This window comes from Saccopteryx bilineata, chromosome 4, assembly GCF_036850765.1.
Source record: "Saccopteryx bilineata isolate mSacBil1 chromosome 4, mSacBil1_pri_phased_curated, whole genome shotgun sequence".
Classification (NCBI taxonomy): domain Eukaryota; kingdom Metazoa; phylum Chordata; class Mammalia; order Chiroptera; family Emballonuridae; genus Saccopteryx; species Saccopteryx bilineata.
Window position 1 is genome coordinate 88,013,757 of NC_089493.1, and position 21,510 is coordinate 88,035,266.

Below are 21,510 nucleotides of genomic sequence, written 5' to 3' on the forward strand. Positions count from 1 at the left end.
GTAAGGAGTCATATCCTGGAACTCTTACGGGTCTACCATACCATGCTTTTTACTTAAAAATTTTTTAATTTCTTTTGAATGCTGATGAACAGCATACGCCAAATCTTTTTCTCCTGCAAACTATTACCTTCTTTATTTGATCCAGCTAATAACACTGTTTTGTCTTTTTCCAAATAGCCCCAGATACATGGAAAATATTTATATAGGCGGATGGGGATCCTCAAACCCCTCAGCGAGATCTTCTGAGCATGGCTTTTAAGATACCAAGAGGCAGAAAAAGCCCAATAGAGATCAGGGGAACTACCAGCTTTTAGGATATGCCCTTAAAGGCTCCAACACCCCAAATGGGTCTCATAGGATGCCATCTGGGTCCTGCTTCAATAGTGGAAAGGAAGGTCATTGAGCTAAAGCCTGCCAGACTTACATGCCTCTGCTGTGAGGAAACAGGGACACTGGAAGGTAGACTTCCCCCTCGCTCCTCTAAGGGAGGGTTCAGTCTCTTCCAGCCCTGCTCCAGCCACCTATGACCTAACCTTGCCCAGAATGCTGGGGTTTGCCACTGAAGGCTGAAGGTGCCCAGGGCCGTCGGCCCCATCTACGACACTGTGGACGAGCCTAGGGTATTTCTTCTAAGAAGCAGGTAAACTGATCTCATTTGCACAAAGGCCACTTAACTATGTCTTGCCTGAATAGTCAGGTTTTTTATGCTTCCCTCGAAGATCTCTGTTGTGGGTGTTGATAGTCCCATTTTCTGCTGCTTTGTTTAATATATAGTGTTTCCTTTATTCCTCCTACCTCAGTGCCCCACTCATATTTCAGGCTGGGACCTACTCCTAATTTAGAGCTCTCTTTCCCCCTTTTGCCAACTTCTATTATGAATCTACCTTTGCCACCCAGCTTACTGTATCCCAAGGTTCTCTTTACCAAGCCACAGTCGCAGAGCTCCAGGGAAAAGCAACCTGGTCTCATCTCTCCAGGCGGAGGAGAACAGAAGCTGCATCTCCACACATGCTGCAGATGGCTTTTCCAGTCTACCTGAATCATTACCAGCTAGAAGCAGCGGTCACTGGGACTTGGACGTGAGCTGCAAAGTATAGAATTGTGACAACAATTCCAGTGCCATGCGGACTTTTCCTGGATGTGGACTTTTCCTGGACTCCTGCTCCTTGGAACAGCTCCTAACAGACTGAACTGGGGACTGGGGTTGGGTTGCATTTATCAGGGACTTGGCATGGTGTTGAGGCCAACTTGGACTTGGTGAACTTGTTAAGGACACTACTCTTTTATGGATTTTTGCTGTATTGGCCAAGAGTTTGCTTAAAGGCTTTAATCACTGTAAAAAAAAATTGAAGTCTAGATAAAGAAGATGTGGTACATATACACCATGGAATACTACTCAGCCATAAAAAATGATGACATTGGATCACTTACAACAAAATGGTGGGATCTTGATAACATTATACGAAGTGAAATAAGTAAATCAGAAAAAAACAAGAACTGCAGGATTCCACACATTGGTGGGACATAAAAACGAGACTAAGAGACATGGACAAGAGTGTGGTGGTTATGGGGGGCAGGGGAAGGGAAGGAGGGGGAGGGGGAGGGGGAGGGGCATGGGGAGAACTAGATGGAAGGTGACGGAGGGCAGTCTGACTTTGGGTGATGGGTATGTGGCATGGTTGAGTGACAAGATGACCTGGACATGTTTTCTTTGAATATATGTGCCCTGATTTGTTGATGTCACCCCATTAAAATTAATAAAAATTTATTATTTTTTTAAAAAAAGATTATATGAATTGACATAGATTAGTACTCCAAAAAATGGGTTACTTGGGGGAGAAAAGAATTATGTGGGAAACAAGTAACAAAGTTCTCTCTCTTATAGTTTTTCTCTATATATGGTAAATTAAAGCCCTAACAGGGGAACCAGATAGTTCTGAAACTTATTTGACCATAAAATCTTTTTGTCAAGAAGCATTTCAGAGACTCACTACTGAGTGGAATGAACTTCGGGGAACCTAATTTAGAGTTAGACTACCCTGATAGAGAGCACATGGGCTGAAAAATTATGGAAAAATCACCCTAAGAGAATAAGTCAAATCTCCCAAGAAAGTCCTCAACCAAGAGAGCCCGGGGATCACTCAAGATGTTTCATCACAACGAGATTTGTGCAGAGAAAAGGAATGAGAAATCACACTTACTGAGCAATGTACTACATAACCAATACCACTGGATGAACACTGTACTGAACAATCCTGAAAGGGAGGTGTCATCAGCAGCATGAATATATTGTATGGATGTCAAAACCAAAAAAACTGAGTCCCAGAGAAGTTGATTCATTTCTTTTCTTTCTCTCTGTTTTTTTTTAAGTGAGAAGTGGGGACGCAGAGAGACAGACTCCCGCAAAAACCCTGACTGGATCCACCTAGCAAGCTCCCTACCCAGTGTTTCTCTGCCCATCTGGGACCACTGCTCTGTTGCTTGGCAACCAAACTATTTTAGCACCTGGGGTGAGGCTATGGAGCCATCCTCAGTGCCTGGGGTCAAGTTGCTCAAAACATTTGAGCCATGGCTGTGGGAGGAGAAGAGAGAAAGAGAGAGAGAAAGAGAGAAGAAGGAGGGGGAAGGGTGGAGAAGCAAATGGTTGCTTCTCCTGTGTGCCCTGACCAGGAATTGAATCTGGGACTTCCACATGCCAGGCCAACGCTCTACTGCTAAGCCAATGGCCAGGGCCAGTTGATTCATTTCTTAATGTCACAATACAAGGGGTTGGACTGAGTTCCTATTCAAAAACCTGAGTTCTTTCACATTTCATCATGCATAAAATAATATCACAATCAAAATCTGACCACAATAAGGCAAAAAGATCAGTCTCACATCTTGTACAACAGCTGTCAGGGTGATTTTCAAACCTTGCTCCTAACAAGCTCAAAGAAATAACTCTTTATTTGTACCATGAGAGAATTAGTTTTATCATATGCTTTAGATGTGCTGATCTGAACTTTGTTTCTACCCAGGAGTCATGAACTTGTGAAATAGCTACCACAGACAAAAACTTCTTAAGTGAAAACCTGTAAAGCTAAGATTTTTTTAAAAATTAAGTCAGTAACAGAATTATCTAAAAGTGAAAAATGAACCAGATGATGCTAAGTATCATGAAGTGATCATAAACTCTTAAGGCACAGTTTGCTAAATAAAGAGCACATTTGCACAAAATAAAAGAATTATGGTGATTATATTATAAATGAGAAAAAGAATAGTGAAGCCAGATAACGTTTGACCTGCTACCACTGTAGATTTGAAAAGAAAAGTCAGCCAAGTGCTTTGACTTTGTGTAGGTTTATAAACATAAGGCTCTCGTAATTGACATATTCAAGTCATCAACAAATCTTAGCTTTTGAACTACAAGGTAAATCTGTATGTAAGTTGCTACACATTTTGCAACGATGGTCCCAAGACCAAGCCCTGTGCCCTCTCTCTAATACAGCTCTCAACAAATGGTAGGCACGAGACTAAGAACTCCAAACTCCCCCAACTTACAAACCTTGGGACTCTGGGCTAAAAATGTCAACCTCCAACCAAATTACTTTAGGTTGTAAGGATCCCATTTGCAGATTGGTGAATGTAACAATTAAGGTCCTCTGAATTTTGGTTTGCTGTTTATTGAATCATGTGTTTTTTTTTAACTCTATAAAAAACATTCCAAAGAATGTAAGAACTGTGATACTTATCAGTTCTTGTATTTGGTGACAGAATTACTCACCTTTCCTGACTAATTTAACAATAAAATATTTCTTATTCTAGAAAGGCATGTGAAAGATGTCCTGAAACACATCAGACTTGTCCCTGACCTGTAAGTTGTTGAAAGGAAAATCTAAGAGGCAATTGAAGGCTGCCAGTGGAAATCACATACAGAGAAATGAACACTGAAACAGCAGTTCTCTCACCCCTTATCTTCTACTAATCCTCTAACAATAGATGCAACTTGGCTACTTTGTAAAACAAAACAAGTAGGGATGATATTCAGCGAGTGTCCACAAGTACAGCCAGGCTAGGTGATAGCCTGTTTTATGTGCAGCTTCTGTTCTGACTGATTGGTGTTGCTGCCCATGTATTAATAGTTACTGTTCTGTATCTCCCAGACAACAGGGCTTAATCAGAGCATAAACGAGCCAGGCGAGTAAAATGGCGTGGAGTGGGGAGAGCGTCAGACTAGAGAACACATGTAGCAATTGAAGTGGATACTTGCTGCTTGGCTCCTGCAGGTGGACGCCATACAAGAAAATAAACCCACTTTTGCCAGATTTTCCTTTCATTTTTTTTTTTAAAGAAGCAGCTAGAAATCCCTGCACATTTTAAAATATTTATTTCTAATTCAATCTTTAAAATGCTGTTTGCCAACTGTAATGCCAGTGGCCGAGGCCAGGCAGGTCCATATTGGATTTGGGCAGACCATAGAGGAACTGTGGAGCCAGAAAGCATTGGGCCATTCCTGTTTAATCGAATCTTGCAATGGCAGATGAGCACACAGGCAGGAGAAACTGCTTCTGGAGGCAGCAGATGAACGAACAGCAAAAATAGCCCCTCACAGTGGCGGGCAAGCTCCCGTAGCCTTACATAGGCAATACACATGATGCTCTGCCATGTGCTCACACACTAATCATGCAAAGTGCAAATGAGCAAGCCTAACACAGCTGTTTTCCCAAACAGTCACAAAAATCTCTAGAATGAGAGTTACCAGTTTCCTATTAAGGGCTGTCTATGACTGTTAAAAGTGTTCTACACTACAGGTATGTGATTTCAGCAAGTGGGTATAAACCACAAACATGGGGCAAAAATATTTTGTATAGTTCATTGAAAATAATATTTAAGGAGCAGATAATCCAGAGATCCTTAAATAACACTTAAGGATATAATTAGGAACATTGTTTAACCTTTACTGTTGTCAATCATACCCTGGTCTGATTTTATTTTAGATAGAGTTCATGGTCCCCACATACTTTTTTCCTTTCCATTTATTCTTCTCTTTCCCTTCAGCAACCTTTCCTTAGTTTGAGATGAAAGATCATGGGACTTCTACGGAGATGACACAAAATAATGTAAGTAATGTCTAAAATAATGCCCAGCACAAAGTAAGAACTCAGAAATTACTATGATTATTATTTAGTGGTCAAAGTCCTCAACAGGGCTGGTATACAGCTTGGCAAAAGCTAGTGTTAACTTTTAAAACTAAGCTGTTCCATAAAATTTCTGCTCACAGAATCACCCTGTTCCTACCCTCATTAGCAAACTGTCTCTTAAGTTCATCCCCAGCTCAGCTCCTCTGAGACCAGTGGAAGATCTTTTGCACATCAGAACACAGATAAAGAAAGAGAGGTCTCTGTAGAGCGTTTTGCAACAAAGGAGATAAGGGCCTCACCTCTCTTTTTCCCCTGAGGAGACAGAGGTACTTTTCCACTTTTTTGTTTCTTTGTGAAATAGACTCATTCCCTTTTTCTAACTAGATGGAGGTGGCTTGAATCCATACATCATATGACTTAATGATCTCTTTGCTATTTGCAACGGCTTCATGTGTAATCTAACAAGTTATCTAAGTGGTTTTAAACGTGCATTATCACACTGAAGACTATTTGATCCACTACTTTATTAAATTAGCAAGTAATCAGTTAACACCAAGCACAAGTTTTATTTAAACATTGCTACTGTCCTCTCCTGAGGGATGGGGTCAACCCAGACATCAGAATACTAGAATCAGTGCCGGATTCAATATATACTTATTTTAAATTAAGACTCTGAAATTTCTTGTTACAGGCACTGCAAGCAAACACCAAAAATAAGGGGTTGACAGTTAGATGGTGGGATGAAAGAAATGATGCCTCAGTCTCTCTGAGCTTCACCAAATAGGATCATCAAGTCAGCAGTTTCCAGATTTTTCCTGGAGACACAGAATAGATGGTGCAACACAACTCCTCCTCCTCCAGTCACTTCCTTAAATGCCTTAATCTGCTTGACATCATACTGCAGGCATGTGCTAACAGACAATTACAAACACAGGAGTGGAAGTGAGCCAAACAAAATAATTTATACTGTGTATAGAAAAAATAGTAATTATTTAAACACCTCTTATAAACAGCACAAGTCTAAATACTCTATCATCTTTTCTGCTTTACAAATAAAACCATCAGTTTCCCCAATCAAGTCATTTTCCGAATCTAATGTATTTGTGGCATTAAAAAAAAAAAGAAGTTAAATTATATTAAAAATACAATCCAAGGCGTTCATCCCCAGGCTAGACTCAGTGCCCACTGGCAGGGTGCAAGCTGTAGGTGCTGTCTAGGTAAGTTTGCCTTTAAAAAGGGAATATTTAATTCAGCACATGTAAAAACTAAGACTCAACCACATACAACCAGTTCAACAGAATCAAAGAGGTATACCTGTAGATTTTCAATTTCTTCTTTGTGTTCCCTCTTCAAGTGTAGAATAGCAGCTTGGTATTCTGTAAGAGCACAAAAGAAGCCAATTACAAGGAAGTACAAAATTATACCCAAAATTAGAGTGAGCATCTCCAAGATTCCAGAGGTGCTTCTGTAAGTAAACTGAATCAATAAATGCCACAATTCGATAGTAACTTGACAAGGGATGTTGAAAATTGAGACAAGATAGGACAAGTAGCTTAGGATAGAAGGGAGAGTTCTTCCATTTAGCAAACCTTGAATTATAATAAAATCCAAATTAGGCAAAAGGATAGAACGTTTTTTTAAAAAAAGGCATGATGCGTGAGTGTCCCAGATAAAGACTGGGTCAGAGTTTGTCTTTAAGGAGGAGCTAGAAGGCCCCACAGAGAACAAATACAGATATGTTAAGAACAGGCACTGGAAATAAGATGAAACTTCCTATATGAGATCAGAAAATTCTATTTTTAACTCTCTCCACACACCCCCCCCCCATGTACCCAGCACTGATTTTATCTTTAGATTACTTCAGAAAGTCAAGATTATTTGTCATCTGGATGAGAGAATGTAGAGTGAGTTGAAGTTGAAAGGAGGAAAAAATACATTTCTGGTCCAATTTTAGTCTGACTCTAATAATGTTTATTCCAACAATAAGTCTCAAGTGTATGCAGGAACTCCAGCCAACCACTAAAACTACCATTCCCTGGCTACGCATGAAGCAGCTATGACCACTTTATTTCCAGCAATGTGGCTAAGTATGTGGGGTCAGGGAACTAAGCAGGCTGCACACAACCACAAAACAAAATGCTGTGAGAAAAAGTTTTTGTGGGGTATGCCAGTTTTTTACAAGTATGTTTTACTTGTGACTATGAATAAGAAAATTGTCAATTAGGTGTCAGTTTAAAATGTATGTAAAGATAGGCTATTTCTTCAAGTGAATTTCAGAAATCAGGCATGAGAGGCTAGGTTTCCATTCAAATGTGGATGAGGGAAATTTTGGGGAAAGCCGTAATGGGAGAGGAGTGTTGCTATTCATAATTATGACTAGTCATACCACTGTTCTTATGGGAAATGTGGTCCACTGGGCTGTGAATCCATCGGCAAATTCCGAGGCTTCAATATCCAAACCATACCTTGAATCAAACCACTTCTCCCTATCCCACAACCAGCACTATGGTCCAAGCCACCACCATCTTTTCTCTGGATGACTGTTTCCACACTTACCACCACCAAAACCCCTTCTCCTCATAGCAGCCTGATGATCTATTAAAGGTATGAACCAGATCATGACCTATCCCTGGCTTTCTGCTGCACTTAGAGTGAAATCACCACCCTACTACAGCCCATAAGGTCCCTTGTGACCTGGCTCCCATATACCTCTCCCTGTCTTCCCCTTGCTCATCAAACTCCAGGCACACTGGCTTCTTGCTATTTCTTAAATTTGTCAAGTTCTTTTCTACCTCAAAAACCTTACTAATATCAGGGAAAGTAATAACGAATTGTAGTTGTTGAGCTCTTTCTATGTATCAGGTGTTATCTTAACACTTCACATGTAAACTTGTTTCATCCTCCCAATAATCCTATGATGTAGGTGCATCTTTGTCATTAAAGATGAAGAGACTGATGCAAAGCTGAGTAAGTTGCAGAGCTGGAAAACATACATAATTCAATGAGTGAATGTATAAACAAACTGTGGTAGATTTATAGAAGGGAATACTATTCGGCAACAATAAAGAATGAACTATTGATATATACATCAACATAGATGAATCCCAAAGGCATTTTGCAGAGTGAAAGAATTCATTCTCAGAAAGCTAACTATTGTCTAATTCAGTTTATACGACATCCTGGAAAAGTTTAAACCATAGGGGTGAAGAACAGATCAAAGGAGTAATGTCTAGAGGTTAGAGATGAGGAAAGGTTTGACTACAAAGTGTCAGCACAAAAAGGGACCTTTGGAGTGATTTGACTATTTTCTATTTTGAATATGGTGGGTTACATGAATCTACATATCAGTTAAAAATTACAAAACTAGATCTCCCCCAAATTTAATTCTATAGTATGTTAATTTTTAAAAATCTACATCAAATATTATGCTTTAAAATATTTTCCTTAGGAGATTCAGCATAACACAAGAATACATGTTATTACCACTTCTGTTCATTGTTTTCCTAAGGGTACTAGTATATCCAGTAGGACAAGGGAAAAAAAAACCCAACATGCTCATGCACACATGATATACACGTTTATATAAACATATATAATACATGTATATACACACATAATAAAGAAAAAATAAAGCTATTCTTCACTATGGTTATATATTTTAAACACCCTAAAATTCGGTATATAAAATATTAGAATATGTGAGTTTAGTAGGGTTGCTTGATACAAAATCAGGATACAAAAGTCTTGCTACTGAAAAGAATATAAAAAAGAAAATAAAACATTTACAATATCCCTAACTGTCCAAAGTACTCTTAGAAAGAACTTTAACAAAAATATGTAGGACCTCATGAGAAACTAGAAATGCTAGATGGAAACATATTACAAAGAAAGCTACAAACAGGTAGTAAGCAAGCCATGTTTTGCTAAGACAATATTGTAAAGAGGTTAATTGTCTCAAATTAATCTATAGATTCAATGCAATCCCATTCAATATTTCTAAGAGTTTTTGTTTTGTTTGAAATTTAGCAGTACAATCTAAATATATATTGAAACACAGAAGTGCAATAAAACCCCCCCAAAACCAATCAACTGAACAAACCAAAAAATGAGCCAAGAAATTCTTGAAAAATAAACAGAAGGTTAGACTACCTAATAAGAATTATTTTTAATTACCACCACATAATTGAATGGGTGTGGCACTGACACGGGGAAAACAAAAAGACTAAAAGAATAGACTATGGCCCTGGCCGGTTGGCTCAGCGGTAGAGCGTCGGCCTAGCGTGCGGAGGACCCGGGTTCGATTCCCGGCCAGGGCACATAGGAGAAGCGCCCGTTTGCTTCTCCACCCCTCCGCCGCGCTTTCCTCTCTGTCTCTCTCTTCCCCTCCCGCAGCCAAGGCTCCATTGGAGCAAAGATGGCCCGGGCGCTGGGCATGGCTCTGTGGCCTCTGCCTCAGGCGCTAGAGTGGCTCTGGTCGCAATATGGCGACGCCCAGGATGGGCAGAGCATCGCCCCCTGGGGGGCAGAGCACCGCCCCTGGTGGGCGTGCCGGGTGGATCCCGGTCGGGCGCATGCGGGAGTCTGTCTGACTGTGTCTCCCTGTTTCCAGCTTCAGAAAAATGAAAAAAAAAAAAAAAAAAAGAATAGACTAGCAGTGGTCGGCAAACTCAGTCAACAGAGCCAAGCATCAACAGAACAACGATTGAAATTTCTTTGGAGAGCCAAATTTTTTAAACTTAAACTATATAGGTAGGTACACTGTTATTAACTTAATTAGGGTACTCCTAAGCTGACCAAAGAGCCGCACTCAAGGGGCCAAAGAGCCGCATTTTGCCAACCACTGGACTAGAGAGCCCAGAAATATACCATGAATTGTGGTCACATAATATATAACAGAAGTATCATGGAAGATATTTGTTTACAGTGAGAATAGCCTTTTCTTTAACTATTGGTTAGGAAAAGTGGATATTTACATGGAAAGACATGAAACTGGACTCCAAATTTATACCATATAATAATCTGTTCTAAGTCAATTAAGAGCTAAATCGTGAGAAAGAAAACCATAAATGTTTTATAAAATAATATAATTTTTTTAAAACCTCAGAACAGAAATGAACTTATGATTCTAATTGCATTACACATGAAAGAAAACTGATAAATTTCACTCCATTAAAATTAAAAACTTCTTTTCATAAAAATACATCATAAAGAAAAGATAAGTCACAGAATGGGAGAATATACTTGCAACAAACAAATAATCAAAGATCTACTATAAATAGATATACCAACAATTTTTATAAAATTATAGTGAAAAATAGGCAAAAAATGTCAATAGATGCTCTAAAAAGATGACACACAAGTAACAGATAAGTTAAAAAGTGCTCATTCTCATTAGTATTAAGAAATATTTAATGTCCAACAAGCCCTGGCCGGGTGCTCAGTTGGTTAGAGTGTTGTCTCAATACGCCAAGGTCATGGGTTCAATCCCTGGTCAGGACGCATACAAGAATCAACCAATGAATGCATAAATAAGTGGAAAAGCAAATCAATGTTTTCTCTCTCCTCCTCCTCTCTCTGTAAATATCAATAAGTAAAATAAAATAAAGTCCAAAACTGAGTGTTTGTGAAGATGTGGAGCAATGGAAACTCTGATACACAAGTGGTAGGAGTGCAAATTGGTACAATCACTATGGAAAATGGTTGGCATTTTCTAATAAAGTGGAGGATACTCATACTTCCTACGTAATAATTATGATCCTAGGTTCACATAAATGCAACACTATAAAAGAAAAGCAAATAATATTAACAAAAGCCAGGATAAGTGGTGCCCAGGAGAAGAGAAACTGAGTTGGGTTATGATTGAGCAAGGTGGCATCACATGGGTGTTCAATGAAAAGCTGTTTATTAACCTGTTTTATGCCATTTTGTAAACCTAACATTAGAATATAAGAAAAAAGATTGCTCTGGCTATATAACTTTTATCATATATCATGTAAAGAATATTATATAGGTACAAGAGAGGCTCTAGAGACTCATAAAACAAGACTATTTAGTAAATGTTAGTCGTATAAATGTTGAGTCCTAACCCATATGATGACTGACAGCATTACTTTAATCAATTCTCCAAAGTAAACTAAACCAACCTTCGTGCAAAACTGCTATCCCTTGGGAATAACATCTACATTGCAAATAGATATTATACAGAATATATTTTGCAATGATTAATCTTATGTAATTTGTACCTGAAAGGGTGTGACAGACATAGTTATGACTAACAAATTAAGGAGATTACTGCAATGCTAACACCCAGGAAATACCGACTCATCTCCTCCTTCAACAAATAGTTTTACCAACAGTCCCAGTGTGACGGCTGGCAAAAACACATCCCCATTCCTGACAAGGATGACAAAATCGAATACAGAGAGAAACAGGAAGTTAATGCCCTCACTCGTGGAATGCTCACTTTGAGAGTTCACAAGAAAATGCTGAGAGATTATAAAGATTACAGAAGAATAAATTAAAGTTACGTTGGTGGTTTCCAAATTGTCTTCTAGTGGCAGTCCCCGCCCCCACATTTCTTGGGTTTGCAAATGCCTTACAGTGAACCAAGGCAAATCCTCTCTCTCTCCTGGGGATGAGGATGGTGAGGCAGAGTTCTCAATTCAAAACTAAGGATGTTTTTGTTTGTTAAACGAAAAACTTGAGCATGACCAGTGGTGGTGCAGTGGACAGAGCGTCGACCTGGAATGCTGAGGTCACTGGTTCAAAAGCCTAGGCTTGCCTTGTCAAGGCACATAGGAGAAGCAACTACAGGAAGCTTCCTGTTCCTCCTTACCCGCTTCTCTCTATTTCCTCTCTAAAATCAATCAGTAAGAAAAAAAAATGTTAAAAGAAAAGAAAGAACTTGATCCTGGTATTCAGTAGCTCTGGATTCTATACATGTGTAAAACGAGGAATCAAGATTTTGAGTATCAGGTTTGAAAAGGGCAGGCCTCTTTGAAGTCACATTAGCCTCAATAGAAATGAACAAATAGATTCAAATAATCTAGCCCACAAAAAAGAAGTATGAATGTTGGGCAGATAAAATATATTATGCTCACTTTGTTAAAGATGGCGCTGCCCACGTGGAGGCCGTCGCCCAGGTGATATTAATGTGTGTTGGGGGCAGGCTATGGGCAGGCAGGATCCTTGTAGCCTGGGGCTTGGTTTTAGGATTAAGCCTTTCCTACCCTTTTTGATGTGGGGTGGTGCAATCTCATCATGCCTCAGAGAAGTGACTTTGTATTAGAGACTTCCCTATTTTGTATATTGGATTAAAGGTTTGGATTTCTATACTATAAAATGGGGACAGCCCTGGCCGGTTGGCTCAGCGGTAGAGCGTCGGCCTAGCGTGCGGAGGACCCGGGTTCGATTCCCAGCCAGGGCACACAGGAGAAGCGCCCATTTGCTTCTCCACCCCTCCGCCGCGCTTTCCTCTCTGTCTCTCTCTTCCCCTCCTGCAGCCAAGGCTCCATTGGAGCAAAGATGGCCCGGGCGCTGGGGATGGCTCTGGGCCTCTGCCTCAGGCGCTAGAGTGGCTCTGGTCGCAACATGGCGACGCCCAGGATGGGCAGAGCATCGCCCCCTGGTGGGCAGAGCGTCGCCCCTGGTGGGCGTGCCGGGTGAATCCCGGTCGGGCGCATGCGGGAGTCTGTCTGACTGTCTCTCCCTGTTTCCAGCTTCAGAAAAATGAAAAAAAAAAAAAAAAATGGGGGCAGAATGGGAGCTTGAGCTCTTGGTTCCTGAGGTTGACATTAGAGGAGAGAGCAGAGAGGAGAGCAGAGAAAGGCCACGTGGAAGAGGACAGGGGAAGCAGCCAAGATGGCGGAGTGTTGAGTGAAAAGCCAGTTTGTGCAGAGTTTGTGCAGGGAGAAGGAAGGAGATGGGGAACAGAGGTGAATAAAGTCTGGTGAGCTAGAAACCTTTGATCCTAGGAAACTCGAATAAGTCAGTAGCTTTGTGAGCACTGAATATGAGTGAGTTTTGGAGCCCAGTGTGTGTTTTTACTTGCCTGCCAGGTGCAAGCTAGGAATAAAGATGATGGCCCACCAGTTTTTGGCTCCGTTGTTTCTTTACCGACTGTCCGAATCCAATGCAAACCTGCATGTGAATGGCCACGATGGTTGCTCCTGGCTTTACAATGAAGAATGTCTTTTAGGGAAATAATGTGTTGTATTAAGGACAGAAAAGGGAAAAAGGATCCTGACTAGCAGGATTCAACACTTTGGGGAAAAACACATAAGAACTTCTCTTCATAAAAATGAATTTCTTTCTCATCAAGTATTTAGTTAATTGGTAGGGACCACTTTTGTTGCACAAACCTTCCCTTTTGATGAGCTTATAACAACAAAACAGCCTTTCTGCAAGGTACTAATCTGTCTTCCAATTCAGTAAGAACAAAACTAAAGCTGTCTAGTTTACATGGGGGAGCAGGGGCATGTTGTAACCACTGCTGCAGTTCTCACTGACTGAGTTTTTAAGAATTGTACGTGGGTATAGGTACCACTGAGTGCTATTTCTCAGGAACTGTCCTATGCACTCTACACAGATAAACTCAGGACATCCTCACATCACACTTACAAAGTAGATCCTATCACATCAAGGCCCATTTTACAGATGAAGAAACTAAGGTGCAAAGGTTGAACTTTCCCCAAACCACCTGCTAGTAAGTGTCACGGGTGTCACTCAAGTTCAAAGAACCTGTGCTATTTACTATGCAGCGTTTGTTTGCTTGTTTTTGTTTGTTATTCATATCATTGAGTAAGCATCAGGTGTAACCCAAAATCAAAATCCCTAGGAACTTAAAGGTTGTTGGCTTTATCTGGTCACTAGAATCACCTGTAAATGTGGTGAATTTGTTCTATAACTCTTTAAAAGGGACATGGAGTATTTTTAATCACAGGGAGGTCTAATAAACCTGGGGTCAACATGAACAGTGTGAGTTATATGGCTGGTTCCATCAATTAGGAGATTATAATTCCTCTATTTTCTCTACAGGGACTTTCAGGCCTGTAGTCATCGTTTATGGTTACACCTGGTTTTCATTTACACTCTGACACATGTATACAAACCCTTCCCTACTACACACACACTGGCAACACTGGATTATGCACAGGGTGGGTAAATTAGAAGATTTCTGATTTCCTAAATGAATAAAAACCATGGTTCTACTTTGTACTGTTTATGCTTTTCATTAGCTTTACCCTCTGCCTTGCATCGTCTGACACTGGCCTTTTGCTGAGAGTAAAATGGGAGCCATTACAGAACTTGAGCTGAGGCATGACATGTTCTTCCTTGTGTGTGGAAAAGCTCACGGTGGCTGCTGTGTTAACTAGAGATTTAAGGGCCATCTAAGAGGGTTGGGCAATGGCGGACAGTTATTTCATCATTACAATTCTATAGTTATTACATCGATACAAACATGTTCAAGTACATGCCTTCAGTCTCAAAGGGAAAGGACCCTCACTCTGAATTATATGTGGAGAATAGTCAGCATTTCCAAAGCTTTTGCACACACACTAGTGAGATCATATTTTAGTAAGAGACAGCTGAACTTTAACAGTTGAACATTTATTGTAATATTCATTAGAAAAAACATCTAACACATAAAATCTATGATTTCATGAATATTACTTTTATAAGATAGTGTAAATCAGAGTTCAGTCCCTAGACTAGCAACATCACCTGGAACTTCTTAGAAATGCTAATTATTGGGGGATTTATTCCAGGGAGGCAAAGCTGGTACAATATTTGCAAGTCAATAAATGTGACTTATCACATAAACAAAATGAAAGAAAAATTATACGATCATATCAATAGATGCAAAAAAAGCATTTCATAAAATTCAGCATCAATTTACAATAAAAATTTTCAGCAAAGTGGTAATAGAAGGGACATATATCAACATAATAAAGACCATTAATGACAAAATGACACCAACATCATGCTCAATGGACAAAATATAAAAGCAATCTCCTTAAGATCAGGAACAAAGCAGGGGGTACCCCTTTCACCACTCTTATTCAACATAGTTCTGAAAGTCCTAGTCACAGCAATCAGACCAGGAGAGAAATTAAGAAAACAATCCCATTTTCTATTGCAACAACAACAAAAATAAAGTACCTAGGATTAAATTTAATCAAGGAGGTAAAAGACTTGTACTTAGAAAATTATAAGACATTGAAAAAAGAAATCGAGGAAGATACAAACAAGTGGAAGCATATACCATATTCTCGGATAGGAAGAATTAACATCATTAAAATGTCTGTACTACTCCTAAAGCAATCTATAGACTTAATGAAATTACTGGTAAAATACCAATGACATGCTTCACAGATCTAAAACAAATATTCCAAAAATTTATATAGGAAAATAAGAACCTAAAGAGCTTCAGCAATCTTGAAAATGAAGAACAGGCATCCATATCAATGGAACAGAACAGAGAACCCAGAAATAAACCCACACCTTTTGGTCAATTGATATTTGACAAGGAGGTAAGAGCATACAATGGAGTAAATACAGTCTCTTTAATAAGTGGTTTTGGGAAAACTGGACAGGTACATGCAAAAAAAAAAAAAAAATGAAACTAGCCACCAACTTACACCATTCACAAAAAACAAACTCAAAATGCATAAAAGACTTAAATGTAAGTCCCAAACCATAAAAATCTTGGAAGAAAATATAGGCAGTAAACACTCCAATATCTCTTCTAGCAATATTTTTGCAAATTTATCTCCATGGGAAAGTGAAATAAAGGATAAAATAAATAAATGGGACTACATATATCAAATCAGAAAGTTTTGCACAGCATAAGACACCTTTAACAAAATAAAAAGAAAAGCTACTTACTGTAGGGGAAAACATATTTGCTGATGCATCTGTTAAGGGGTTAATAAGCAAAATTTATAAAGAACTTCTAAAACTCAACCAGAGGACCTGGCCTGTTGACTCAGCAGTAGAGTGTCCACTGGGCATGTGGATGTTCCACATTCAATTTCCGGTCAAGGCATACAGGAGAAGAGGCCATCTGCTTCTCCATCTGTCCCCCTCTCCTTCCTCTCTCTCTCTCTCTTTCTCTCTCTCTCTCTCTCTCATACCCTCCAGCAGCCATGGCTCAATTGGTTTGAGTACATTGTTCCTGGGAACTGAGGATGGCTCCATGGAGCCTCTGCCTCAGGTGTTAGAAATAGCTCGGTTGCAAGCATGGGTCCAGATGGACAGAGCATTGGCCCTAGGTAGGGTTGCTGGGTGGATCCTGGTTGGGGCATATACGATAGTCTATCTCCCCTCCTCTTACTCAGAGAAAACAAAAACAAAGAAAACCCCTCAATACCAGGAATACAAACAATTCAATTTAAAAAATGGGCACAGGGTCTGAATAGACACTTCTCCAAAGAGGACATACAGATGGCCAATAGGCATATCTCAATGTCACTAACAATCAGAGAAATGCAAATTAAAACCACAGTGAGATACCACCTCACATCTGTCAGAATGGCACTCATTAACAAATCAACACGCAACAAGAGCTGGTGAGGATGTGGAGAATAGGGAACCCTCCTGCACTGCTGGTGGGAATGCAGACTGGTGCAGCCACTGTGAAAAACAGTATGGAGATTCCTCACAAAATCAAAAATGGAACTGCCTTTGACCCAACCATCCCACTTCTAGAAATATATTCTAAGAATTCCAAAACATTAATTCAAAAGAATATATGCACCCCTATGTTCACTGCAACATTGTTTGCAATACCCAAGATCTGGAAACAGCCCAAGCGTCCATCAGTGGACAAGTGAATAAAAAGTTGAGGTATGGCCCTGGCTGGTGGCTCAGTGGACAGAGTATCGGCCTGGCATATGGACGTTCCAGGTTTGATTCCTGATCAGGGCACACAAGACAAGTGGCCATCTGCTTCTCTTCTCCTCCCTCTCCCCATTCTCTACCTCTTCCCCTGCCAAGCCAGTGGCTCGGTTGGGTCGAGCATCACCCCAGCCGCTGAGGATAGCTCAGTTCACTCTAGCACTGGCTCCAGGTGGGGATTGACAGGTGGATCCCAGTCAGGGCACATGCGGAAGTCTGTCTCACTCTCTCCCCTCCTTTCACTTAAAAAAAATATAATAAAGCTGTGGTATATTTACACAATGGAATAGTTCATGGCCATAAAAAATAAAGAAATCTTACCTTTTGTGATAACATGGATAGACCTGGAGGTTATTATGCTAAGTGAAATAAAGCAGGCAGAGAAAGACAGATACCATATGATCTCACTTATATGTGGAATCTAATGAACACAATAAACTGAAGAACACAAGAGAAACAGAGGCTGATTCACAGGGGGCAGATGGACAGCGGTCAGAGGGAAGTGGGAAGAGTGGGAGGGATCTAAGAAGGTTGAGGGATGAGCCAAAATCATATAAACATAACACGTACACAGACCACAGGGAGCAATTCCCAGAGGGAAAGGGGGGAGGAGTAGAGGCAGGAGAGGGGGCAAAGATTGGAATTGGGGGTGGAAAGAGACTTTGCATGGGCATGGGGGGCACAATGCGGTATAGAGAGGGTGTTATATTGAGTGGTGCACTAGAAACCATGTCAAAACAATACATTAAAAATTTTTTTTTTAATGAATGCTTAGACAGAGAGCTGGGGTGAATGTGACACCCACAGCATTGTTTCATCTATTGTTCTGAGCCTGAAAACATTAGATTCATGTATATTATTCAGTCTTGTTAACAGTATGTTCCACGGTGCGGAAGCAGATTTGCTGTGGAACACTTCCTGCCTTTCCAATTAGTGCTATTTACCTTTCTAAAATGTAGGAGAGACTTCAATTTAAATGTAGCAGTTTAAACACTTATCTCCTCCCCTAAAACGACAATGGGGATATAACTATGAAGACACTGCAAATTTTGGAAACTGCAAAAGGATGAATGGTGAAACCAAATGAAAAAAGCAAAGCTGGTAGTGGAAACACTGTAGGAAGCACAAGAAAAAATATTTGAAACCTGTAATTAATATACTCAGAAACATCCTTGAAACAGACCAGGAAGTTCTAAAGCAGTGGTAGTCAACCTGGTCCCTACCGCCCACTAGTGGACGTTCCAGCTTTCATGGTGGGTGGTAGCAGAGCAAGCAAAGTATGAATAAAAAGATAGATTTAACTATAGTCAGTTGTTTTATAAAGATTTATTCTGCCAAACTTAGCGAAAATTCAATATAAGTACTTGGTAAGTATTATGCTTTAACTTGCTGTAACTCTGCTTTATAAATTTTATAAAATAAAGTTACTTCTCTACTTTATAAATCACCATTACTGTGGAACTGGTGGGCGGTTAGAAAATTTTACTACTAACAGAGATACAAAAGTGGGCGGTAGCTATAAAAAGGTTGACTACCCCTGTTCTAAAGGAATGACCATTCAAAGAGCAAAAAAAGAGCTCTTGGAGGACTTAAGTAGGGGGATATTAAGAGGGCATATTCCAATGCCCTCCACAAACTGCTTTCAGGTTGATATGTGCACTATACCAAGGAGGTAGGAGTATTCCTGGTGTCTTCTTTTAATTTAGCCTAACTTACATCTAAAAGACACTTTTGCAGCTGGTAGTATGATGCCAAAGTTATCCCTGGTTTCAGTGTAGCTGAGGCACTCTGTGGTTTATGATGTGTATTTCATCATAAACCTATGATGTATAGGGGTTAAGAAAATAGGTTTTTTTTAAAGTGCACCTAAAGTACTAAGTTTTTTTGAAGTTGCACTAGTCCCATATTTTTATTTTGTCTCTCTGATTACATGTTAGATGATGTGGGAGTAATTTTATATGATTACACAATAGCATAGAATTAGTTTTTCATGATTTGGAAATATACCCATAGGCTGAGCACAGATTTTCTTTCTGGAAGTGCCTGATAACACTACATTAATGTTTCTAAATTATGTTTTTTTACAGAGACAGAGAGAGAGTCAGAGAGAGGAATAGATAGGAACAGACAGGAACAGAGAGAGATGAGAAGCATCAATCATCAGTTTTTCTTTGCGACACTTTAGTTGTTCATTGATTGCTTTCTCATATGTGCCATGACCGTGGGCCTTCAGCAGACTGAGTAACCCCTTGCTCAAGCCAGCAATCTTGGGTCCAAGCTGGTGAGCTTTGCTCAAATCAGATGAGCCCGTGCTCAAGCTGGCAAGCTCAGGGTCTCAAACCTGGGTCTTCCGCATCCCAGTCTGATACTCCATCCACTGCGCCACTGCCTGGTCAGGCAAAATTATGTTTTTTTAATTAATCACAATACCTTCCACAAACACTTGAAAAATAAAATATAGGTACATAAAAAAAAGAAATGCTAATTATCAGGCCCACCCTAGACCTATTAACATACTCAGAGGATGCTTAGCAAGCCCTCCAAGTGATTGTGACACCATCTGCTTTAAGGTTAAAAGAAAGTTAATTCATTTTAACAATAAAAAACAGTAAAAGTGGTATAACTATACGTCCCAAATCAAGGAGCGAGTACATGAAAGATCACATTTGGGGAAATATACTGGTTACTGACAGATGAATACACATGCAAACAAACATATCTATGAATGAAATGCAGAAACTGTCTCCTACAGTCTCTGACACTAACAAAAATGGTGCTGGTAATAAACGGCAAAGTTACAGACAAATTGTTTCACTATCTAAGAAAAACTTCCGTTGAGCTTTCATTTAACAAGCTTATGAAAGAAAAGTGTGCAGAAGTTCCCTCATGAGGTGCAGTTTGCAGGAACTACGCTGTTCGGAACTGGTCAGCAAGAGTTGAGGAAGACTCAAAAGTCATTGAAGCCAAGAGAAAAACGTTGGGTGCAGTCAAAGTTGACAACTGCCAACAGGGCCATCTCCTGTAATGCCAATACAACACCTTTTATTAGTGGGCCTTCAAAATCACACATGTTGGGAAAAGTATAATGAGAAATCCAACTCCATTTTTTGATGTTGGACTTTGGACAGCTTTAAAGCCTCACCTTTCTCTCTTCACCTGGGCCCCACATCTGGGCAGTCTGATGAGGACGCCTCTGACACTGGCAGACATTTGAACCACACAATCCACTGCTCACAAGTGGGAATCCTTAAGCCAACCCACTAAACACCATAAAACCTCAACTCAGTCTCCCATGCTCCTCTTACAGGGCATATTCCTGACTTGCACATCCTAGAAGTCTCATTACGCCAGTAAAAAACCTTTTCGCACCAGTGTGTACATGTGCATGTGTGTGTATGTATGTTAATCAGTCCTGGTATCTGACAAATTTTGGGTTGAGGGGCCATCCTGCCTTTTCAAAAAGAATGAGGCCAGTTGGGAGTTAAATGAATAATCAGTGGATCTACCTATTACGTTGTTTTATATACATATAGAAAGATCATTTGTTTCTGTATCAGAAAAATACAGATTTGACAATAGCTGGGAGAAATCCCATGAATTTGGAATTATAACTTTTTACTTTCCTTATTCAAGAACATTTAGGATTTTCTCAGGCCAAAATATAAAATTGTCACTATTAGAAGATGGGAGAAAATCCCAACTTCCCCAACCCACCAGTTCCTCACTATGCTTGACTGCTCTTTCATGCACGTGCTCAGTAGTATCTCCAAGCCAGGGGCTGAACTAAGAACTGGATATAAGAAAATAAGCACCACTCATTTCCAGCTTCAAAAGCTCTCTCAGGGTGTACATCTTGGAAATGTCTTAGAAGTTTTCGGCACTTAACTTCGGTAAGAACACATTAAGCCTCTGTTTTCTTAAAGAGTTCCTTTGATTTTAGTCAATTATTTTATATATAGGTGTGGAAGATTATTTGAAAAATATTTATCTACTCCAACCTTTACTTTCTGCTTGGGGTGTAGAATTTTTGCTATGGTGAGTGGAATGGACATGATGTGAGATGATTTAAATTTGCTTTCACACAGTTTCACGTGCCTCTCCACTCCAGCTATTTCACAAAGAAGAATATATCCTCGGTAGCCACAACTTACTAAGCCTGAGTCTCAGGGAGTGGCACTTGGTGCAGACCTAACCCCTAGCTACAGTAGGCAGCTGACCCCAGTTTCTGCACAGCTGCAAAAAAAACCCAGCCTAGCTCATTTGAACCATAGCTGACCTTTACACCTATGTAAATAAGTGCTTGTTTTTGAAAGCTCCTGGATTTTAGCATAGTTTGTTACACAGCATTATTGCAGCAGCAGCTGATGAATGCCTATGTAAATTTCTAGCTCAGCTTACTAGAAGATTATACCATTTTGGAGGCTTAAAATAACTAGAATGCAGTCTCACCAACCAGTACAGACAGAACAGGGCTCAGGGGAAGAGGACAAAT

The 21,510-nt window shown here is 39.9% G+C and overlaps 1 protein-coding gene across 4 annotated transcripts in view; it reads right to left on the reverse strand.

The window, feature by feature from the left end:
- The window catches only part of FMN1 (formin 1), a 458,403-nt gene that overhangs the window by 244,857 nt on the left and 192,036 nt on the right, over positions 1 to 21,510 (reverse strand). For all 4 annotated transcript variants that reach the window (XM_066277223.1, XM_066277221.1, XM_066277222.1 and 1 more), the window contains one exon: positions 6,435 to 6,496. In XM_066277223.1, the coding sequence (XP_066133320.1) occupies positions 6,435 to 6,496 (62 nt within the window). The remainder of the gene's footprint in view (positions 1 to 6,434; positions 6,497 to 21,510) is intronic.